The sequence below is a fragment of the Protomyctophum parallelum genome (genome assembly GCF_964188405.1).
Source record: "Protomyctophum parallelum genome assembly, chromosome: 17".
Lineage (NCBI taxonomy): Eukaryota > Metazoa > Chordata > Actinopteri > Myctophiformes > Myctophidae > Protomyctophum > Protomyctophum parallelum.
Window position 1 is genome coordinate 42839695 of NC_139719.1, and position 24804 is coordinate 42864498.

Below are 24804 nucleotides of genomic sequence, written 5' to 3' on the forward strand. Positions count from 1 at the left end.
TGAAACTTTTATATTTCTCAGAAGGACATGACATGTATTCATAGATCTACAAGTGCACGTCTCGTGAGCGTGTATCGACTATTTTCACTACCATTCTGACCTGAGATCAGATTCATACGAGGTTTCCACTGGACACACACTGGTCTGATTAACCCATTCTGACCTGAGATCAGATTCTAAAAATGTCTATTACATCCTGACAGTTTCATTATTAACCCATTCTGACCTGAGATCAGATTCTAAAAATGTCAGTCGTTCTTCGATTAAAAAAAAAATAGCAGACCTACAAGCTCGTATCGCGCCACTCGGTGGCGCGATATGAGCTTGTAGATCTGCTATTTTTCAATAGCTAAAGCATGACATGATGCTAACACCAAAATGGGTTCCCGTTCAGAATGGGTTAAAACCTTTTAAAAATTGCAGATTGACATACAAGCTCACTCGCGGAATAGTTTTGAAACTGATTTACGGTAGAAGGCATTTTGTGGAATTGGCCATCAGGTCTTTAGTGGTTAATTCATCTTGCATTTCAGTTCAATACAGGTATATATGTATGGATCCGCTATTTTGGGCCAAAAAGGGGAAAAAAACAGTCTGAAGTGAGTGGTACTGTACTGTACTGTACTGTACTGTACTGTACTGTACTGTACTGTACTGTACTGTACTGTACTGTACTGTACAAGACCTCCTCCCTGGCCTGTGTGTGTCTGTGTGTTAGGCTGTGCAACAGTGACACTTGGTGGTGAACAAAGGCTACTATAACGCTATTTTCGTGCTCGGACACATTTTCGTGCTCAGACACATGGACACATGCACACACACATAGCTGTCTATAGGAACCTTGGGAAAGTTTGGGAATGCATCCTTTTTTTAAATATTTTTTATCCCACGATTTTGTAACCCATTTTTCACCCCTGTGTCAATCATCTAATGTGATCCTGGGCTCTACACACCCTCCACCAACCTAGTCCCCATATATGGGGACAAGGGGAGAGCAACGGACTTGAACTCATGCTTCCTTCATGCCTGAGTGTCCAAGTAGCTCCTTTACACCTGACAGGGGGGAGTTTCCCTGGTTGGACGTATAGCGCGTGGAAGGAACACGTTATTCCAACCAGTTCCTTTCCCCTCCATCAGGCGCCCCGGCTGGAATGCATCCCTTTTCTTAGTTCTTATCTCCACGTCTCTTGGTCCAGCTGGGCCACCGAGTTGGGCGACACCAGGCCGGCGAACGTCACCCTGGACCTCACGGTCGACGACGACACGGCCTCGCCGCTCACCCTGCTCTCCAGCCTCTGCCTCTCCGTCTGCGCCTTCTGCAGGCACTCCTCGCAGAGGCAGCTCTCCTTCACCAGGTAGAGGCTCTCCACCCTGCGGACGGCGTCCGCGTCGCCGCCACGGGGCCCGCGCTCCGCCGCCGCCGCCGCGATGATGGGGTTGTTGTCCAGGTTGATGCGCTCCAGGCGCGGCAAAGCCCGGAGGTGCTCCGGGTAGCGCGTCAGCTGGTTGTCGAAGAGGCCGATGCGCCGCAGCTCCCTCAGGGCGGAGAAGGAGGAGGGCACCAGGTGCATGCGGTTCAGGCCCAGGTTGAGCTGCCGGAGCCGGCGCAGGAGGCCCAGCTCGCTGGGCAGAGCGCCGCTGGTCAGACGGTTGTTGCACAGGTTCAGAGACACCAGGTTCTGGAGACGGCCGATGGACTCTGGGATGTGCTCCAGCTGATGAGAGGAGAGGAGAGACATACGCATGTAGGGATGACGTGTTAATGTCTGCTTTTGAGACAGATAAGGCCCCTTTTGGGTCATTTGTTGTTATGGCCAGAATGGGGATATAATTTATTCCTTCTTCTGGTCAGACTGAATTCAACCCACACTTAACCTACAGTGAATGTCTGATACTATCACAGTTTAAAAGGGATCCCTGCATGGCTATTAAGCCTTATGCCTTAACAGTTTGACTGTTTTTTACGATTAACCCGCATTTTAATCAACCCCCCTTCACTGCCGAGATTGTTGTATTACCTTTAGAGCATGCGCTGAATTATTTGGGCTTTTAATCCGCGAAAATCCATCAAAAAAAGCTCCCGTGGTTTGTTATGATCTGTGTGTAGCATCCACCATCTTGGTGCACCCGGAAGACGCACACAAGATTGGTTTCAATGAGGCGTTGCACCCAATGCATTTCCATTGGCCTCAATTTCCCAGAAGCCCTAGCAGCCCACAGCATGTGACGATTTCCGGTTTCGTCATCACAGCGAATGCATCGAGTCTCATTCTCCGCGACGAAGACGGATTTTCTTTTGATTCATTACATTACGGCGGATTAAACACATAAAACAAAAGGCGGGTATGTCCGATACGGCAGCGACATTAACCTGGAGTAATCCATTCCCGGCACGGAAACTGTTAATATAGTACATTACTTTCCCTCTATGACTAAAATTAAAAACTAAAATTCCATATATGATTTATATGGAATTTTACACAAGATGGACATGCATGTCATGCGCCTGTCGCAAGTTGATTTATCATTTATCCATGTGTGGTCCAGGACCATGCAGCCCTGTGGAATGTACGCTATGGAATGCATCCCCCCCCTCCTCCTCAAACAACTCACATGGTTGCTGTGCAGATCCAGTGAGCGGAGGTTGGAGAACCGGTCTATGAAACCCGGGAGCTTCTGGAGAGCGTTCCTGCTCAGGTCCAGCTCCTCCACGTCACACAGCTTCACGATGCACTTTGGCACAGCGGACAGGCCCTGGTTGCTGAGGTCCAGACACCGGGAGCCGTCCGCCGTGGACTTCAGGCAGCTTTTGGCCATCTTCAGGGTCATCTTCTTCCCTTTAGACTCCGCTGTGTTCTTCGTCGTCTTCTTCTTCGTCGTCCCTTTTGCCATGTTGTTGTTGCTGTCAGGGGATGGAACAACAGCATGTTTCACCAAGGGTCTGACCTGAGATCAGATTCTAAAAAATGTCTGTTTGAAAATGACAGTTATGACAGCTATGTTTCTATGTCAATCGTTCTTTGATTTTTCAAAAATAGCAGACCTACAAGCTCGTAGCGCGCCACTCGGTGGCGCGCTATGAGCTTGTAGGTCTGCTATTTTTAAATAGCTAAAGCATAATGTAATGCTAACACCAAAAGGGGTTCCCGCCTAAAATGGGTTTAATAAGTGCTGCAATATTTGCTGTAATATTGGCCCGAGCATGTATGTATGCTGTCGTGTAGTTCGGTGCTGCCCTTCTACTTTTGTCCAGTTATAGAAAGTATTAAATTAAAACTCCTTCAGCGCCACCTGGTGGTCACCAGTTTAGGCTCTTATAAAAAAGAGAGGACGTTTTAAAAATAAGTGTCGTCCTTGGCACCCATTGCAAAGACGTCCATAAGACGGGATTACGGTCCTGGCACTTGTTCAATAACTACAGTATTTGTTTTGGGGCGGCGGTGGCTCGCTCAGGGGTAAAGTGGCCGGATGGTAACCGCAAGGTTGAACCCTGTGGGCTCCCCCAGAGTTAGTGTCGAAGTGTCCTTGAGCAAGACTCTGAACCCCTATAGTTGCTCCTGATGTGCAGGTTGGTGACTTGCGTCTGACCGTAGTGACCCGTATGCCGGTCAGTGGGTCCTCGAGGACAAACTGCACTGCTGGTGGTGTCCATTATGTGTCTAATCAGTGACTCCATTATGTGTCTAATCAGTGACTCATTAAGAACTGGAACACCAGTGAGCACATTTTGTTGACTAAGATAAGATAGACTAAAATACTAAGATTTTGATATTTAGTCGACTAAGACCATAATAGACTAAGACTAAACAATTTTATATGACTAAAAATAGGACTAATACTAAATGGTGTGAAGTGAGGGGCACTCATATCATCGTACATCATCATAGCGTGAAATAGACAGTATGTCTATTTGCTCAGACACTATGACGTAAAATGATCCATTCGTTGTCAATGGGAATTTAATGTTTGTGTACACACAAACATTAAAAGCTGGATATAGGAGGGGCTAGGCACCCCTCATAAGACTAAATCAGAATTTGCTGTCAAAATGTACAGTTTAGCTGCAAAACCCGCTTTCCACCGGAAATCGACCCCGTGCTCTGGGCTGCAAGGGCTTCTGGGAAAATGAGTTCAATGCAAGTGAACGGTAGTTTCAACTGGGCTCCAGCAGCCCTCACTGCTTGTTGTTTTTCCGCATCGCAACAGTGGAATATTTTTTCTGTTCGACAACAAGCCATGGAACTATTTTCATGGATCAAAGGCGCAAATACTTCGGCGTTATGCTCCAACGGTATATAATGAAACAATCCTGGCAGCCTCGGTATATGTCACATAATTATTATAAAGCCGTCATAAAGTGTTAAGACTGACAACCAATTATTTGGGAGAATAGAGGAGCAGGAAGGTCACGGTCCCCGCAGGACAAAGCGTTGGGATCAACAGCTCTAACGCGTACAGGGCCTGAATCCTGATGCCTTGTCATGTCTTTGTCAAGGTCTTTGGTTACCTGTTAGTGAGATCAGGTTAGAACTTGTTCCACCGCGGTTCACTGATCCACTGTGACAAAGGAACTGACAGCGGAACAACTATGTGACATGATATCATTAAACACTTGGACACGTCCAGGAGAGATTCATGAGAGCTATATCTCATGTGGTTACTTTGATAGAATGCATGGATTTATTCCAGAAAGGACTTTCAGAAACTTAAAAGGATCTTGGAACAATAAAGGTCCCTGCACACAGCGAGTCCAGTGTGCAACCACCTTAAAGGTATATTCAGTGATTTCACTTAATTCATATCACTTATTTTTTTGTTTTGTTGTGATAATCCTCTCTACTATAGAGTGTGCTGGCCATATAAGGAGTTCCTCCCTGTCCCCAGTTAACCCCTGGGGGTCAAAAATCCTGATTGGACGAAAGGCTGGGTCCCACAGCCAAAAACGAAACCTAAGGTTTTTTGAGTGAAATCACCGAATATACCTTTAATACATGTGTAATCAACTAAATTATGATGGATATTTCACTTTTCAACTTTTGGTCATTTCATCATAGATCTATACTCAGCCTTATGTGAACACCCCAGACAGTTTTTAAGTTGCTTGATTCAGTATTTAGATATTTGATATACTTAGCTGCCTGCACATCCCCTTCCCATACAAACCCATTGTAATTTCAAACTCCATTTTAACCATGATAGATTAATCAAAAACACCTGTCTTGGTGACTGATGTCCCGGTGACTGATATTGTCTTTCTAATACGTGAGGGGGGCCGTGGTGTTTCAATGAGGACACCCTGGAGGAAGGAGGAGAATAAAGAATTAAAAAATTATATTAAGAACTAGAAAAAGTGCCCTTCTGGGCACAGGTCTCCACCAGGATAGGAATGTAGGACATTGCAGCTTGCCTTCATCTGGTGGTTGGATAAAGGGGCAACAAAAGTAAATTAGAGGTAAAAACACTTTTCGGCCAGTTATAGCGCCACCTTGAGGCTGAGTTGAAATTGTTCATGTGGCATTTCTTCCTTGGCCTAGTGGGAATGTGCGTGCACAATTTCACGGAAATCACGCGATGTGTTCATGATTTGCAGCATTTTGTTTGAAACTGAGCACTCCTGTGAACTTTGGAAGCCAATCTTAACCAATCAGGATGGAGTCTGAGAAATCTGAAAGACCCGTTTCGTTGAATGGCTCTAGAGAGACTGTGTACCAATTTGCGCGATGTTTGGACAAAATCTGTAGGTGTACTGTGCAAAAACTTGTTTTGCACAAAGCGGCCTCCTGGTGGCGCTATAACAGGCCGTTCTGGAAAGTTTGGGGCAGAGGTTCATCGTTGGCATCCAGGGAGTGTGTGTGCAAAATTTGGCATCGACCGGGTTAACGGTGGCCGAGATTAGCTGCTCACGGACACACACACGGACGGACGGACGGACGGACGGACGGAGTGCAAAACATACTCTCCCCCCATGCCTTCGGCCTGGTGGAGACAATAAATAAAAAATAGTAAATGAAAAACCACGGCCCCCTCATGTATTAAGGACAATATCTAAATACTGAAGTGAGAAACTGTCTGGGGTGTTGACATAAGACTGAGTAGTAGATGATGAAATGACCAAAAGTTAATAAATAAAAAAAAGTCATAAGGGCTGCAGTGGCTTGTGACCGGATGGAAACCGCAAGTTTATTTTTTTATTTTTTTTAAGATATTTTTTTGCGGCTTACGCCTTTATTGATTTTTTAAGGGATAGAAAGTAGGCTGACAGGAAACGGGAGAGAGATGGGGGGATGACATGCGGTAAAGGCGGTGTCGGGTCCGGGAGTCGAACCCGCGGCACACCGCGACTGGATCACCAGTCCGGTGCCCAGACCGTTACGCTACGGCCTGGGCCGGAAACCGCAAGTTTGCCAGTTCGAACCCTGTGGGCTCCCTCAGAGTTAGTGTCGAAGTGTCCTTGAGCAAGACTCTGTCTGAACCCCTAATTGTTCCCGATGTGCTGGTTGGTGCCTTGCATGGTTTCCTCTGGCATCGGTGTGTGAATGGGTGAATGTAATGAACAATCTCTGTAAAGGCCGCTATATAAATGCACCATTTATGATAAACCAGACCACCCGAAATATATTTCTCACATAAATTAGCTGGGGTTAAAGTTGCAATGACAAAATTACAACACACATGTTCCGCTTTAATAACATTCCTAAGCTTATAGGTAACAGCAAGACAAATAGTTGTCTAATGTCTATACAGCCCTACCATCTATACACATAATAAAGTCAGTCCTCAATGTTAATTTAGCCATTATATAATTAGAGGATATACTGTGCACACATTAAAGTCACTCTCACTTACCGTTGGATGCAGATTAGGCCTATAGAAAGAAAAGCAGATTTAAGGACGGAATGCTAAGGAACAATACATGCAATCAGCCTCTCTCTCTCTCTCTCTCTCTCTCTCTCTCTCTCTCTCTCTGTCTCTGTCTCTGTCTCTGTCTCTGTCTCTGTCTCTGTCTCTGTCTCTGTCTCTGTCTCTGTCTCTGTCTCTGTCTCTGTCTCTGTCTCTGTCTCTGTCTCTGTCTCTGTCTCTCTCTCTCTCTCTCTCTCTCTCTCTCTCTCTCTCTCTCTCTCTCTCTCCCTCTCTAAACTGGTGAATTATAAATGAAGAGACGAAACTTGAAGTGAAGAGCAGTGTAAATAAAACCCAGGAAGTGCTTGTGGATTATCCGTGTTCCCAATGGAGATGCTGTAGCTTGTTCAGTCAACCAGTCAGTGCACACACAAACACACACACACACACACACACACACACACACACGCGCACACGCACACACTAGGATTGTTATTTGGTCTCTAGGCAACGTGACATTTGGTCTTTGCTCTGTCACAGAGGGAAGCAGCTATAGGTGAAGCGAGTCACTGTGTCCCAGTGTAACACAATATAGGCCTGAAATCACTTAAAGATTGAGAAATCCAATAGGCTAAGTGGTGTTGTGTGTTGTGTTGTGTTTGTAGTACTTTGTACACCAATGGTTCAATACCATAAAGATATTTTGGTGCATGTCTCCCATCCCAAACGTACAAAAATGCATCATGAATCAACCACATATTTCAAAAACAGTGATCTACATGCTCACAAGAGACCTGCCCATGGTAGCATGCATATACATCAGGGGTGCCCAAAAGTAGAGTAGCTGTGCAGGTAGACAACATGACATGCCCCTAAAATATCATTTAAATTATTTAAATAAATATGTGCCACTTGAATTAAGGTGACTTCACTTGATTAATAGACATCAAAAAGGGAAGCTCAAAACCCAAAATGCAATACTTTGTTTTCAAGTGTTTCGCAGTTTCCCACAAACATCAGTATTACAAAGTTATACAAAAACACCCTATATCAATTCCATTTCCGTCCTCTATTTCCCATTCCAAGAGTGTTTGCCTGATGTAACTATTTTCAGCAATGGGATAATATTTCTGGTGGGTAGATCTGGTTGAGCTGGTCATTTTGAAAGTATAGCTCTCAAGTCTAAAAAGTGTGGGCACCCCTGATATACATTATAGTATATAAAAACACAATCCACAATAAATCATAAGAATTGCTATTGCTATAATTCCGTGGCCTCTCAGATGAAAGCCTCCTTCACCATATGAGTGTATCTTATTGTCTCCACCAGCCGAAGGCATGGGGAGAGTATGTTTTGCACTCCGTCCGTCCGTCCGTGTGTCCGTGTGTCCGTCCGTGACCAGCTAATCTCAGCCACCGTTAACCCGGTCGATGCCAAATTTTGCACACACACTCCCTGGATGCCAACCATGAACCTCTGCCCCAAACTTTCCAGAACGGCCTGTTATAGCGCCACCAGGAGGCCGCTTTGTGCAAAACAAGTTTTTGCACAGTACACCTACAGATTTTGTCCAAACATCACGCAAATTGGTACACAGTCTCTCTAGAGCCATTCAACCAAACCGGTCTTTCAGATTTCTCAGACTCCATCCTGATTGGTTAAGATTGGCTTCCAAAATTCACAGGAGTGCTCAGTTTCAAACAAAATGCTGCAAATCATGAACACATCGCGTGATTTCCGTGAAATTGTGCACCCACATTCCCACTAGGCAGAGGACGAAATGCCACATGAACAATTTCAACTCAGCCTCAAGGTGGCGCTATAACTGGCCCAAAAGTGTTTTTACCTCTAACTGCACGGATCTGTGGATCCTGGTGGAGACCTGTGCCCAGTAGGGCACTTTTTCTAGTTTGAGATATTTTCGTAACTTATTCCACCATGCCCACCAAGGTGCATAGGAAAACACCATTATCACCGGAGCTGCTCCAACTTGTGGAACATTAAAAAGACACACATTATGACCCACAGGGCCATAACAAGGTGCTATTATAATTATTATCTATTATATTGTATGAATGTATTCAGTATTGCTAGAAGGTTTTTGCCTTCAACATTGTGTTTATAGTTCGTGAGCACCTCTCAGGATGTCTTCTGCATTTTATTCCCTCACTCTTATTAACCCATTCTGACCTGAGATCAGATTCATACGAGGTTTCCACTGGACACCCACTGGTCTGATTAACCCATTCTGACCTGATATAAGATTCTAGAAATGTCAGTCGCTCTTCGATTTTTCAAAAATAGCAGACCTACAAGCTCGATATGAGCTTGTAGATCTGCTATTTTTCAATAGCTAAAGCATAACATGATGCTGACACCAAAATGGGTGCCCGTTCAGAATGGGTTAACACCCTGAACTTCATGGGGACAGACAGACAGACAGACAGACAGACAGACAGACAGACACCCTCTTGTCAACAGTGAATTCTATCTGTTCCAAACTATCCCTCACACAGTGCTTCATTTACACACCAGCACCAGCAGCTTTTAACACAACACCGCCATCTGCTGGGGAAGACGGACCTCTGTCTCTATAGCCTACTCTTACAATATATCGACCTCAACTTCAATAATCATGTGCGTGCGTGAGCGCGTCCTCGGATTAGGACAGCTTCAGCCACAGCACGCAGACGTTAGTGGTGGCCTTTCGACACCTAAACTATGATATTCTACAACAGGGCTATTCAACTAAATTGTTCAGGGGGGACTTATTCTCTCCCCCTGCACCAAACTATGAATCTGTAGGCATAGACACAACGCGGTACTACATTTTCACTTTTCATTTTATTTAGTTGCTATCTTGGAATAGATTTAGACCTATTTGACAGTGCAGAAACATACTTCCTGCGAGCAGTGCTTGGAGGACAGCTCTTTCTATACAATGTAAACGGCGTGTGTTTATATTTGCCTCGGTCATGTCCATAAGTGAGAGACCAGCAGATTGCAGGAATGACCAAGCCAAGGTTCAATGTCAAGGGCCATTCTTTTTTTTAGGCATTTGACCATGGACCAATAACATTTTGATGACCTCTCAGACCCAAAACTAAACAGTTTAGTTTTTAGTAAAGATTGTGTCCACAGGCCCAGGCCGTAGCGTAACGGTCTGGGCACCGGACTGGTGATCCAGTCGCGGTGTGCCGCGGGTTCGACTCCCGGACCCGACACGGCCTTTACCGCATGTCATCCCCCCATCTCTCTCCCGTTTCCTGTCAGCCTACTTTCTGTCCCTTAAAAAATCAATAAAAGGCGTAAGCCGCAAAAAAATATCTTAAAAAAAAAAAGATTGTGTCCACAATTCCATGCTGTATTGATGTTGGTACCATTAGGAGAGATAACAGGCAAACGTTGACCAAGATAACAATTCTTCTACATTCTCTCTAATTGTGTAGACTAATTGTAAATTAAGTAATTCTGATTTTTAACAATGACTTAACTCTTGAGAGCGTGAAATGAAATCAAATGGACCCGGCGGGACGGTCCATTTGGTTTAATTTTACGCTCTTGATGTATATGGAACCACAATTCACATTAATAATAGCTCAAATATAATGTTAAACTAGACAGACTATAGTAGGCCTGACCAACAGGGACACGTTTGGATAGACGCATGGGCACCAGTTCACAGCTTGCATTCTATGGTAAATAGCTATAGGCCTACTTTGATCTTGCTCAGATAGAGGGCTCCCTGGTGACCATACCTTATTTGGACATGAGTGACCACTTTAGACCATTTGGGACAGTGGGGGTTTGCCATTTTCCCTTTGATCTCTTTGTCTTCGATGTCTCTGTCTTGAGTTGTATTTAAACCCTACTGAAATGTATCTAGTGTATGTTAGTCCTCTGGAAGCCGGCAGGCTGAAGGAGCTTGTCCATGGGGCTCCAGCCTCATGGCTGTGCGATACTGTTTTTGTACTCTACACTCTGCAATAAAATGGACTTGGAAACTTCCATCTGACTGTCCGTCGTCCGTTCTCTTCTCTCTTTAAGTAGCTAGAAAATATACTTCACTCTCAAGAGTTAAAGATCTATAGGCCTAAGGGAGTTCATGGTTACCAACTCTCCATCATTTAGCTGGGGACCACCTGGGAACCCCCTCAAGGACCACCGGTGGTCCCCGGACCACTGGTTGAAATCCACTGGGCTAAGAGGCTATTGGTTAACCCATTCTGACCTGAGATCAGATTCTAAAAATGTCTTCTATGTCAGTCGCTCTTCGATCTTTCAAAAATAGCAGATCAACAAGCTCGTAGCACGCCACCAAGTGGCGCGCTACGAGCTTGTAGATCTGCTATTTTTTAAATGAATAAGGGTAATAATAATAATAATAACTGACCTTGCTTTCCTACAGTTGCTTACATCAACGATTTTCCCCACTTTTCTCCTTTGATTAGATTATGAATCTTAATGATAAATAACATAATAATATTAATAATAATAATATTATGATATGTTTTCATAAACCTGCGTATGCAAAAATATGCCATTCTACAACTGCATTCAATAATATTTATGCTGTCGTTTTGTTCCAGAACTTTAAATCCATCATCAGTTTAATGTTTTGATGTTTAATTCTGATGTCATTTCTCCGTTCACTGCCAATGGCAAAACTTGAGACGGGCGCCGGGGACAACATTTAGTGGACATTTGACCGGAATTCTCTTACCGAGGTCAATGGCAAATCTTGAGACTTGTTGTGGGGACGAAAGCTGTTTTATAGAAGGGGCTAGCGTCCCTTAAAAATAGGAGACAGACTTACAAATATGCGGCAGAGAGATGCAATAGGAATACAGCGGGGTCTGGCTCGCAGAACACTGACTGGTCTCAGCTTATATACAGCTAGCTGCCCCGTTGGCTTCCCTTAGTTCCTACATGGTCATAAACGTTTCACTCAGAGTTTAACGCCATTCTGCACTAACACATGGCAGACCAAAACAGGAGGACACTTCAAGTAAGTGTCACAGGTCAAAGTTAGTCACAAAGCATTCCTCCTACAGCTGTTGCAAGAGTCAGTGTGCAGTTGGAGGAGAGAGAGGACTATTTATATAGCACAGTATATTATTCATATTAAATGTTGACTTGTCAGAAGTCGACATCACAGGCCGGTGCAATAACTGGACGGGGGGGGGTAACGTTGCACTCCAAATACGGAACCTGAAGCAGATTTGGGGACCGAGGCCTCGTTCACTGGACCTTTTCAGGGGCCCAGCTATTTCTGTGCTCAGCCCTTTTTTGATTTGTTGAATACTGACAATTCATGAAAACCAATTCATTAAAGCCTCTTGATTTGTGTTTAGGTCATTTTTAGTATCTGCTCTATTTGATAGGCGAGCACAGCTGTGGCAATCTTGGACTGTATCAGCTGTGTGAGAGAGAGGCTGTTGATGAATCATATATTCATGCTGTAATTTATTACAGTACAAGGAATGCAATTAATATTAGACACTGTTTTTATTGGATGACATTAGGGTGCAAGGCCCAGACATTAACCCCAGCCAGACGTGTCCACATACAAACTTACAAAGTAGCCTATGTAATGTGTAAGTATAGGCTATTGGCAGCAAAAAAAAAAATCACTACTGAAACCTATTACAAATCTAAAAAAAATACAAATAATCAAAGTCATACGATTTGTCACACACGCTGCAGTGAAATCTGTTCTCAGATTTTGACCCATATCTCTTGGAGCGGTGCGCTGCAGCCAAGGAGCGGTGAGCCGCAGCCAAGGAGCGGTGAGCTGCAGCCAAGGAGCGGTGAGCTGCAGCCAAGGAGCGGTGAGCTGCAGCCGTGCCGCGCTCGTGAATCATTTGACTAGTTGATTCGAATGAATGTATTTGACAAGATATACTGACACCAAGAAACCCTTCACAGCCTGTCACCACTCCCAGTTGTACAAATAATGTGTAATTTGCGGTGGCTCAGGGGTAGAGTGGCTGGATGGGCACCGCAAGGGTGCCAGTTTGAACCCGGGCTCCCCCAGAGTTAGTGTCAAATTGTCCTTGAGCAAGACACTGAACCCCAAATTGCTCCTGATGTGCTGGCTAGTGCCTTGCAGGGTTTCCGCCAGCGTGTGTGTGTGTGTGTGTGTGTGTGTGTGTGTGTGGGTGTGTGTGTGTGTGTGTGTGTGTGTGTGTGTGTGTGTGTGTGTGTGTGTGTGGGTGTGTGTGGGTGTGGGTGTGTGAATGGGTGAATTGATGCACAATGTACATATGTAAAGCACTATACTGTATACATTTACCATTATTTTTATGCGAGAACATGAGGATACCCATTACCCATGCACCTGTCAGACTACTTCAATAGCATACAAGACACACAGGCTCAACACCAGCAGGAGCCCCACTGAAACCCAGTTTCTACCAATAGTCTGACTCCTTACCCTCCTTCAAAACCGCTCTGAAAGAGCACCTATACAGTAACTGGTCCCTGTAACAATAAGGCCAGGCTTATCACTGGAAATGGGAGCTTATTTGGGTTATCCTTTTAGAATTATTTTGTATAAACCTGTGTCGTGCCACCATCAGTCAGACAGCAGTGATTACACATTTAATACCCACTGGCAAATAGACACCACTAAGCCAAGTTCACGTCAAATACCAAGTATGGGGTGAATGTTGGATGGACGGAATGCGTCTTGAATAGTTTTATGGCTAAATGGATACTACGGTACTGCGGTAAAGTTCATGAGATGGGGAGTGGCCAACTGGCCATGCACTAGTAAGATTTCTGGGGGAACCCAAGCCCAACTCATAGACCTTTTACAAGAGGCAGATGTTTAGGAGAGCCTCCTCCCTCCTGGAGGTCGCGGATCACCCACTTAGGTCTGAGTTTGAAGTTGAACTGTTGCCCTGCAGGTCGTCGGCTGAGGGTGCTTTTTGATTGATTGATTGATTTAAATATTTAACAGTTTGCAGAATTACAGTACATTTCAAGCACAAACTCAATACAAAGACTGTTAACTGTGAGTGGACGACCCTAATGAAGCATTACACTTGTTTACAAGAGGGTCCATGCCTTGTTCAATTCATCAAAACATTTAGAAGTGCTTTGTAGTGCTACACAGTACAAAGACTAATCGGTTCAAACTATCCTTTGTCCCGGCTGCTATTCGGCTGCTGAACAGCAGATACTGTAGCACTTTATTGTTGCCTCTTTGCACAGATACATTGACACGAAACAAGACAGGAACGCCCAAAAACGTCACAGCCGGTTTTTTAACAAGACAGGAACGCCCAAAAACATCACATCCGGTTTTTTACCCTGGGCAGAATTTTCTATGGCTGCCAATGCAACTTTTTCCAATCCTTAATCACATACGGACAAACATCCATGCCGATAATATCTAACTTGCGGAGGTAACGTGCCTTGTCCGCGGGCAACAGATCTTTCAACGTATGGCATTGCAAATACGTTTGATAATCGCTACTCTGCGCAATATTGTTTTGAAAATGCCGCAAATTGCATTGCAGTGAACGAGAGCAAATCACAAATCACAAATCTTACCCTGGGGGGTGGGCGGAGCCGCGGAGTCGCAGCTGACGCCCCTCCCTCCGCTCTGATGACGCGTTGTTATGTCAATGTATTGCCCACTAAATAATGCACTTTTGCTGACGGCCTGACGAGATGAGATGAGATGAGATTCAATTTATTGTCAATGTACAGTACAAGTACAGCACAGCGAAAAGTATTTTCGCATCTCACCAATAGTGCAAACATGTCAGCAAGGAGGATACATTAATTACAGTAGTACAGTAGTAATGAACTGAGCAGTAGTCATTTAAATAAGTAATACATAAGATATGAGAGGAAGAAGAAAAACATGATCTGTCCATATTGCACGTAGCCCTTATTGCACGTGGCCCAATGCACAGGGTGCTAAACTAAGGTCCAGAGACGCTGCTACTTGAATGTAATGAATTCTCTGTCTCTAGTGCCTGTTGGGATTTAGTCTTTTGTAATGAGTGTCGTTGACTGTCGTTCGATGTATTGTATGTGTTTTTACTATTACCCATGGCTGCAAACCAATTTCCCTCAAGGGACAATAAAGTTAACCTTGATGTTATTATCAAAATAGTACCAAAGTGAAAGCATTCATGATATTCCAAATATTATTGTCAAGCTTTTTCAAAAACAGCAGATCTACAAGCTCACGACACGTCACATTGTAGATGAGCTTTTTCCCCGAATAGCCAAAGTGGTTAATCAATGTTTTGTATAAATAAATACAATAATAAATAATAAAGTAACTAAAGCTGTCAAAGGCTGTAAATTGTAGTGGAGTAGAAGTAACAAAAATGGAAAGTAATTTAGTACCTCAACATTGTACTGTGCATTGTAAGCACTGCACATTATTGTCTAGTAGTTAGTACTTGAGTACATTTAAGTAGGTTACTTTGCACCACTTTGACAGGCTAAGCATGAAACAGCCCCAGGTGCAATAATTGCTAGTGCAGTGGTTCCCAAACTTTTTCATGTCAAGGACCCCCAAATTGACACTAATTAGCCCGCAGACTCCCCATTTGAAAATATATGCCAGGGACCCCCATAAGAGAAGATTTTTTACGACTCTAGCAATGATTCTCAACCCGTTTAATTTCAAGGACCACCAGTTTGACATGCATCAGTCTACGGACCCTCATTCAATTACATTTCTATCTCTGGGACCCCCAATTTATATTGTAAAATCAATGTTAATTTAACTCTGAGAGTGTACAAATGGAACCAAATGGACCCGTTAGGGTCAATTTAGTTCCATGTGTACACTCTCAGAGTTACAGACCCATAAGGGTCCATTTGGTTTCATTTAGCTGGGACCCCCTGGAACTCCTGAAGGACCCCTATGGTCCCCCTACCCCACTTTGGCGTAGTAATGGTGGGCCCTGATGCAGGCTATTTAGGATGGCCCCATGTCCTCAAGTGCACGCCTCTCCCTCTCTCTCTCTCTCTCTCTCTCTCTCTCTCTCTCTCTCTCTCTCTCTCTCTCTCTCTCTCTTTGTGTGTGTCTCAAGCTGTGGGAGGATGAGGAGGGAGGGGGAACCATATTGTCAGCTGCCATCAGCAGGTCATTAGTGACTCTGACCAGTGCTGTTTCTGGGCTGTGCGGAATCCTGATTTAAATTTCTCAAAGAGGTTATTGTTTTCCGTGAACCAGGCAGAACCAGGGGATGAGCGAGTGACGTCAGGACTTTGCCGCTAGTCTATACAATAGTTTCATTCATGGTCCAAAATGTGTTTTCTTTTCCCCAGAATTGCAACTTTGTTCTTACATGGATTTCCAGACGATTAAGTAATACACCCAGAAATGTATTTTCATATACTCTTTCAAATGTTAACATTTTCTATAATCATTTGTCCATGTGTATCTATTGTAGCCTATACCGTAACTATACCGTTTCCAAATAATGGTGTCACGGTTTGAGTCAGGATAGGAAGTCCAAAACTAATAACAAAGCCACAAGGATGATGAGCAGATCACAGTTCTACTGCATAACCCGCTTTCCACGCTATTTAATACATGTTTCTGCCCTGCGTAATACGCTAAACCCGCTATTTGTTTCATGTGTTTCATTCTAGAAATACCGGATTTGTTGCGTATCTCTGGTGACGAGGCCGTCACGTTATGATGACAAAATCGACCGGTACGCTGGGCCTGCAAGGGCTTCTGGGAAAATAAGTTAACAGTATAGTTTCAACTGGACTCCAGCAGCCCTCGCTGTCTGTTGTTCCGCATCGCGACGGTGGCATATCTCTCGGTTCAACAACAAGCCATGGAACTATTTCCAGGGGGATTTTCATGGATCAAAGGCGCAAATACCTCAGCGTTATTATGCTCCAAAGGTAATGAAACAATCCCGGCAGTATCCCGGTATGTACGTGTCACCTTTGAATCTAAAGCCCTCAAGGTGTTAAGATAAGAAACACTGGGAACAGTGAGGTATAAATATACATACAGTGGGTATAAATACACAAGGACACACAGGTGAACTCCACTGATAAACAAACCAGAAATACAGAAAGAACACGGATCGAGACAAATGGAAAACCTTTTCTTTTGTGTTGTAATTTTAGCTTTGTGCTAGGGCATTCACTTCTAGTCATTTTTACTATGTGACTATAGTTGCCTATAGTTTACTAGTCGACTAGTTGTTTAACTACCTAAAAAAACAAAAAAACTGTGTAGCCTGGTTGGTGACTTTAACTATATTCTACCTGATCTTGAGGCCTTCAAAATCGGGGAAAAAAATAAAAACAAACTTTTTTAGTCAACTAATACCAACAAGGTTGACTATATAGTCGACTAGTTGCTTAATGCCCTACTTTGTGCTGATTACATTTCTGGCTAATAAAGTAGGCTATATTCAATCAATCAATCAATCACGTTTTGTTTGAGTTTCACTGTAAAAGGTTGTGCATCAACTACTGCTGACATGTCCCACCTCGGTTCTCACTTGTCATTGAACTGTCAATCATGGCTATATTAACAGTTTGACTGCGGAAAACGATTTATCAGACTTTTAATCAACCCCCCTTCACTGCCGAGATTGTTGTATTACCTTTAGAGCATACGCTGAATTATTTGGGCTTTTAATCCGCGAAAATCGAGCGAAAAAAGATTCCCCCGTTTGTTATGAACGGCTGGACCACCCGCCATCTTGGTACACCCGGAAGACGCAGCACAGGACCCTCCTCCATGAGGCGTTGAACCCCATTCGTTTACATTGGCCTCAATTTCCCAGAAGCCCTAGCAGCCCACAGCATGTGACGATTTCCGTTTCCTCATCAAAACAGATGCATCTACACTCTTTCTCTGCGGCGAAGACGGATTTTCTTTTTAATTATTACATTGCGGCGGATTAAACACATAAAACAAAAGTTGCGTATCTCCGATATGGCAGCGACATTAACCTGGAGTAATCCATTCAAAGCACGGAAACTGTTAATTCATATCACTGTGGGAAGGTTGGCCGTCTAACAAGTGACCCCAGACTCTTCTTGATTTATATTAGGGGAAGAATACAAACATAATATAAAACACACTATACTTTAATTACATCAGATTATCCTGAGACACACATGGGAGTAAAAATGATGATAAACAGTGAGTGTTCTGTCGCCCACCGTGCTCTAATGTACTGTGAAGGCACGTTGAGGTGATCCAAAGCAGGCCATGTCAAACTAGAGTGTAAAGCACAGCTTAACAGCTTAACCACTGACTGAGCCACTTACCGATGATATGGTTGCAGCTGCTCTGTGTGTGTGTGTGTGTGTGTGTGTGTGTGTGTGTGTGTGTGTGTGTGTGTGGTGGGGGGGGGGGGGGGGGGGGGGGGGGGGGGCTGGCTCAGGAAGTAGAGCAGGTAGTCCAATGATCCATGGGTCAGCGGTTCGAATCCCGGCTCCTCCTGTCTACATGTCAAAGTGTCCTTGAGCAAGACACTGAACCCCAAATTGCTCCCGATGTGCTGGTTGGTACCTTGCATGGCTTCCGCCGCAATCGGTGTATGAGTGTGTATTTGAATGGGTGAATGTAATGCACAATCTCTGTAAAGCGCCTTGGATAAAGGCGCTATATAAATGCACCATTTACCATTTAAATGAGCTTGTAGACCCCCCCCCCCCCCCCCCCCTTTTTAGCTGTATATTGTATTCTGTATATTTTATCATCGCCAAATGACTAGGTCTCTATTATATTATCTTAATGGTTAGATATTTGATAATAATGCTATCAGACAAGACACGCCCCCTTCCCACTGTATACCAACAACCCATTGGAAACTCTGTTAGATTATACTGATAATAATGCTATCGGACACGCCCCCTTCCCGCTGTATAACTGCATTGATAAAACGGAAACTCGGGAAACGACCGGATTAAGGTTGGCGAACGTGCGTTGAGGTTGAGACGCACGGCTACGTGCTTGCGGTTATGTTTAGGTGGTTGAGACGCACTGCTACGTGCTTGCGGTTATCTTTAGGTGGTTGAGACGCACCGCTAGGTGCTTGCGGTTATGTTTAGGTGGTTGAGACGCACCGCTAGGTGCTTGCGGTTATGTTTAGGTGGTTGAGACGCACCGCTAGGTGCTTGCGGTTATGTTTAGGTGGTTGAGACGCACTGCTACGTGCTTGCGGTTATGTTTAGGTGGTTGAGACGCACCGCTACGTGGTTGCGGTTATGTTTAGGTGGTTGAGACGCACCGCTACGTGCTTGCGGTTATGTTTAGGTGGTTGAGACGCACTGCTACGTGCTTGCGGTTATGTTTAGGTGGTTGAGACGCACCGCTACGTGCTTGCGGTTATGTTTAGGTGGTTGAGACGCACTGCTACGTGGTTGCGGTTATGTTTAGGTGGTTGAGACGCACCGCTACGTGGTTGCGGTTATGTTTAGGTGGTTGAGACGCACCGCTACGTGCTTGCGGTTATGTTTAGGTGAGGGTACGAGGTGGCTTGTCATTTCCAGTAGGCTCCCAGCATGTGCAGTAGGCCGAATAAGATCGGTTAATGTTTTATCATGCCATTCGCAGCCAGTAGGCTCCCAAGACAGACTACATGCAGGAGGTTGATAAGATCTGCTTGATAAGTACTGGGAATTATTGGTTGACTTTCACTCTAATCCGTTGTACTTGTGCACTCTGCTTGCGCAAGTAATTACATCACCATCAACAGCCAATTAAGGACCAGGAGAGAGAGAGAGAGAGAAACCTGCATGGCGACTGTGGCTCAAGAGGTAGAGCAGGTCGTCCAATGATCCATGGGTCAGCGGTTCGAATCCCGGCTCCTCCTCCTGTCTACATGTCGAAGTGTCCTTGGGCAAGACACTGAACCCCAAATTGCTCCCGATGTGCTGGTTGGTACCTTGCATGGCTTCCGCCGCAATCGGTGTATGAATGTGTGTGTGTGTGTGTGTGTGTGTGAATGGGTGAATGTAATGTACAATCTATGTAAAGCGCCTTGGATAAAGGCACTATATAAATGCACCATTTACCATTTTCTGACAAATTCCAACGAAGTCAGCCTTTTACCAACTCGAACGAATACAAGTGTCGGCGCACATAAATGGGGTCAAAATTTGTTCTACTGCTATTCCGTCCTACCAACAGTCATTAAAAAAGTGTGACTCCTTAAACTCCTTTCAAAACAGCAACTGGTCACTGTAACAATAAGTCCAGGCTTATCACTGGAAATGAGAGCTTATCTGGGTTATCCTGTTAGAATTGTTGTGCATAAACCTGTGTGCCGCCATCGGTGAATCAGGAAGCGGTGATTAAATGTAACGGTAAAATAGATGGTTCCCACGAAGCAAGTTCACGTCAAATACCAAGTATGGGGTGAATGTTCGACGGCATGTGTCTTAAATAGTTTTATGGCTCGATGGATACTAAGTACATGCGACTGCTGTACAGTTTATGAGAGGGGGGTGGGGGGGGTCATGAGAGGGGTGATAAATTGTGTGTGATAAATTGTGTGGGGTGTGAAGGGTCATCAAAATAAACTTAAGAGTACCAAAGTGAAAGTATTCAGATGTTCCAAATATAGTCAAGCTTATTCAATAACAGGCATTACATTGGTTATTATTGATAGGAAATCTTTAGTTGCAGTAAAGTGTGTGTGTGTGTGTGTGTGTGTGTGTGTGTGTGTGTGTGTGTGTGTGTGTGTGTGTGTGTGTGTGTGTGTGTGTGTGTGTGTGTGTGTGTGTGTGTGTGTGTGTATGTGTGTGTGTGTGCGCGCGAGCGAGCGACAGAGAGAGCCTAGAAAGCCCCTCAGGACCACAGTGATGCAACCCTTAGCTCACCGAGCCGTATAGCCTCTCCGCCACGACTTCGCCTCGAGATCCTGTCCGTGAAAATATGCAGGATAGGTGACAAAGGGCAGCCCTGGCGAAGGCCAACCCCCACCGGAAACAAATCCGACTTACTCCCGAGCACACGGACAACCGCTCCCGCTTTGGGTGTACAGAGACTGAAAGGCCCTCAACAAGGTCCCCCTCACCCCAATACTCCCGCAGCACCTCTTCAACTTCAACTTCAACTTCAAAGAACTTTATTTTTCCTTTCGGAAACTTCTTTTGTGCAGTGGTAAAGACAACAGAGATCACAGTATACACACAAACACAGTTACTATATAAAAGATCATAAAAAATGACTTTTTAAGAGGAACTACTTAAAAGCATAATATATTTAAAATCTGTTCTATAAGTACTAATGATTAAAATCTAAATATTTACTGTATGCGTTCACTAGTCCATCAGGTGGAAAGGGGGGGGGGGGGTTGTTTGTTAGGGATTCCAACAGGGGTTCCCGGCCATATGCCTTCTCCAAATCCACAAAACACATGAGGACCGGATATGCATGCATAATAATAATAATAATAAAACTTTATTTGTATAGCACCTTTCATGACATGAAATGCAGCTCAAAGTGCTTTACAGAACAATGGAGAATAAAAGAAAAGCAAGGCAACGACATTAAAAAACAAGCAGTAATGCAGTACAGTGAGGACATGAAAAATAAAAAATAAAAGAGCTGAGCTTTAAAAATGTCTACAGAGGCTGCCTGACGAAGGTACAGTGGGAGCTTGTTCCATGCCGACGGCCCGTAGAAGCAAAAAGCTGCTTCCCCGTATTTTTTAGTTGCCATTTTTTTAGGCAAAGCGAGCAGGCCGGCGGTGGAAGACCTTAGGGGGCGTTTTGGGACATATTTAGGCAGGCAGTCATGTAGGTAGGAAGGTGCGAGACCATTGAGAGCTTTATAGACAAGTAAAATAATTTTAAAATCAATCCTAAAAACAACCGGAAGGCAGTGCAGTGATGCCAAAACTGGAGTAATATGTTCTCTCATCTTAGTTCTAGTTAATACTCCCAGCCCGTCTGGACGCCTGCAGTACAGAGCAGAGATCTGGTCAGTTGTTCCTGGACAGCCTGGACGGAATCCACATTGCTCCTCTTGAGGTTCGACTCTCGGCCAGACCCATGCAGTATACCTTGGCATAAATCTTCCCGGGGATGCTGAGTAATGTGATACCGCTGTAATTGGAATCTGATCCCCCTTCTTAAATGAGGTGGGACCACCCGGGGTGGTGGTCTGCCACTCCCGTGGAACTGTCCCAGACTTCCACGCAATGTTGAAAAGACCATATCGTATAAGACCTCATCACATTTGGGCAAGTGGCTTTGGCCGAATTTAGCCCAAGGAGGGTTTTTCGTGCAAAACAAATTCTGACTGGACTGGACTATAAATGCCTACATTGTAACAGAAATACAGAAAGGATAAATATAAATAATTCCCCAAGACTTTTAGTGTTATCCTTTTAGTGTTATTACATTCTGACTAAAACGTTTAGTCAGTCAGTCAGTCAGTCAATCAAACAATCACTTGTTTTGTTTGAGATTCAGTGTAACAGGTAAAACGGTTGTGCATCAACTACTGCTGACATCCCACCTTGGTTCTCATTCCTCACACGAAAAGAGACAATGAGAGCAACTATTGGGGGAGTAACTATTAGGGCATTTGAACACTGCATGACGCCTGTCAGTCACAATGTGGGACAGGGTCTCCATTTGTGGGACGCCTGTGCCACGCAAAGGGGGTCATCTGATCACCCTATGTCAGTATGACCATGATACTGACATGATACTGAGTATTGACCATGATACTGGCACACTGACCATGATACTGACATGACATTGACCATGATACTAACGTGATACTGACCATGATACTGGCACACTGACCATGATAATGACATGACATTGACCATGATACTAACGTGATACTGACCATGATACTGGCACACTGACCATGATAATGACATGATACTGAGTATTGACCATGACACTGGCACACTGACCATGATAATGACATGATACTGACATGACATTGACCATGATACTGGTATACTGACCATGATAATGACATGATACTGACATGACATTGACCATGATACTGGTATACTGACCATGATAATGACATGATACTGACATGACATTGACCATGATACTAACGTGATACTGACCATGATAATGACATGATACTGACATGACATTGACCATGATACTAACGTGATACTGACCATGATAATGACATGATACTGACATGACATTGACCATGATACTAACGTGATACTGACCATGATAATGACATGATACTGACATGACATTGACCATGATACTAACGTGATACTGACCATGATACTGACATGACATTGACCATGATACATTACTAACGTGATACTGACCATGATACTAACGTGATACTGACCATGATACTGACATGATACTGACCATGATACTAACGTGATACTGACCATGATACTGACATGACATTGACCATGATACATTACTAACGTGATACTGACCATGATACTAACGTGATACTGACCATGATAATGACATGATACTGACATGACATTGACCATGATACATTACTAACGTGATACTGACCATGATAATGACATGACATTGACCATGATACTAACGTGATACTGACCATGATAATGACATGACATTGACCATGATACATTACTAACGTGATACTGACCATGATACTAACGTGATACTGACCATGATACTAACGTGATACTGACCATGATAATGACATGATACTGACATGACATTGACCATGATACATTACTAACGTGATACTGACCATGATAATGACATGACATTGACCATGATACTAACGTGATACTGACCATGATAATGACATGACATTGACCATGATACATTACTAACGTGATACTGACCATGATAATGACATGACATTGACCATGATACTAACGTGATACTGACCATGATACTGACATGACATTGACCATGATACATTACTAACGTGATACTGACCATGATACTAACGTGATACTGACCATGATAATGACATGATACTGACCATGATACTGACATGACATTGACCATGATACATTACTAACGTGATACTGACCATGATAATGACATGACATTGACCATGATACTAACGTGATACTGACCATGATAATGACATGATACTGACATGACATTGACCATGATACATTACTAACGTGATACTGACCATGATACTAACGTGATACTGACCATGATAATGACATGATACTGACATGACATTGACCATGATACATTACTAACGTGATACTGACCATGATACTGACATGACATTGACCATGATACATTACTAACGTGATACTGACCATGATACTAACGTGATACTGACCATGATACTGACATGACATTGACCATGATACATTACTAACGTGATACTGACCATGATAATGACATGACATTGACCATGATACATTACTAACGTGATACTGACCATGATAATGACATGATACTGACATGACATTGACCATGATACATTACTAACGTGATACTGACCATGATAATGACATGATACTGACATGACATTGACCATGATACTAACGTGATACTGACCATGGTACTAGCATACTGACCATGATACTGACATGATACTGGCATACTGACATGCTACTGACCATGATACTAACATACTGACCATGATACTAACATACTGACCATGATACTGACATACTGACAATTATACTGACATAATGACCATGATACTAACATACTGACCATGATACTGACCATTATACTGACATACTGACCATGATACTGACATGATACTGGCATACTGACCATGACATGAAACTCTGCAACCTCATTGTGCACGCACGCACGCACACACACATAGAGACAGACAGACAGACAGACTGTGCATGTCGATGTTCTGCATACAGATTATGATCTCCATTTTCACATTTTATTCACGATAATACTTTCCAGTGTATGTCCCTTATGTAATCACCGGAGAGACACCTGTTGTTGAGCACTGACTGACGATGATGATGGTGTCATGATGATGTATGTGTGTAATGTTCATCTTTAAAAGGAGTTACAACTCT

The 24804-nt window shown here is 43.8% G+C and overlaps 1 protein-coding gene across 1 annotated transcript; it reads right to left on the reverse strand.

Annotated features, from left to right (window-relative positions):
* Positions 1-1172: 1172 nt before the first annotated feature.
* On the reverse strand, positions 1173-2892 carry LOC310874780 (leucine-rich repeat-containing protein 18-like; the record flags this gene model as incomplete). Its single annotated transcript, XM_083787644.1, has 2 exons — positions 1173-1715; positions 2614-2892. The coding sequence occupies 2 exons, from the start codon at positions 2890-2892 to the stop codon at positions 1173-1175; spliced, it is 822 nt and encodes a 273-aa protein (XP_083643770.1).
* Between the last annotated feature and the right edge of the window lie 21912 nt (positions 2893-24804).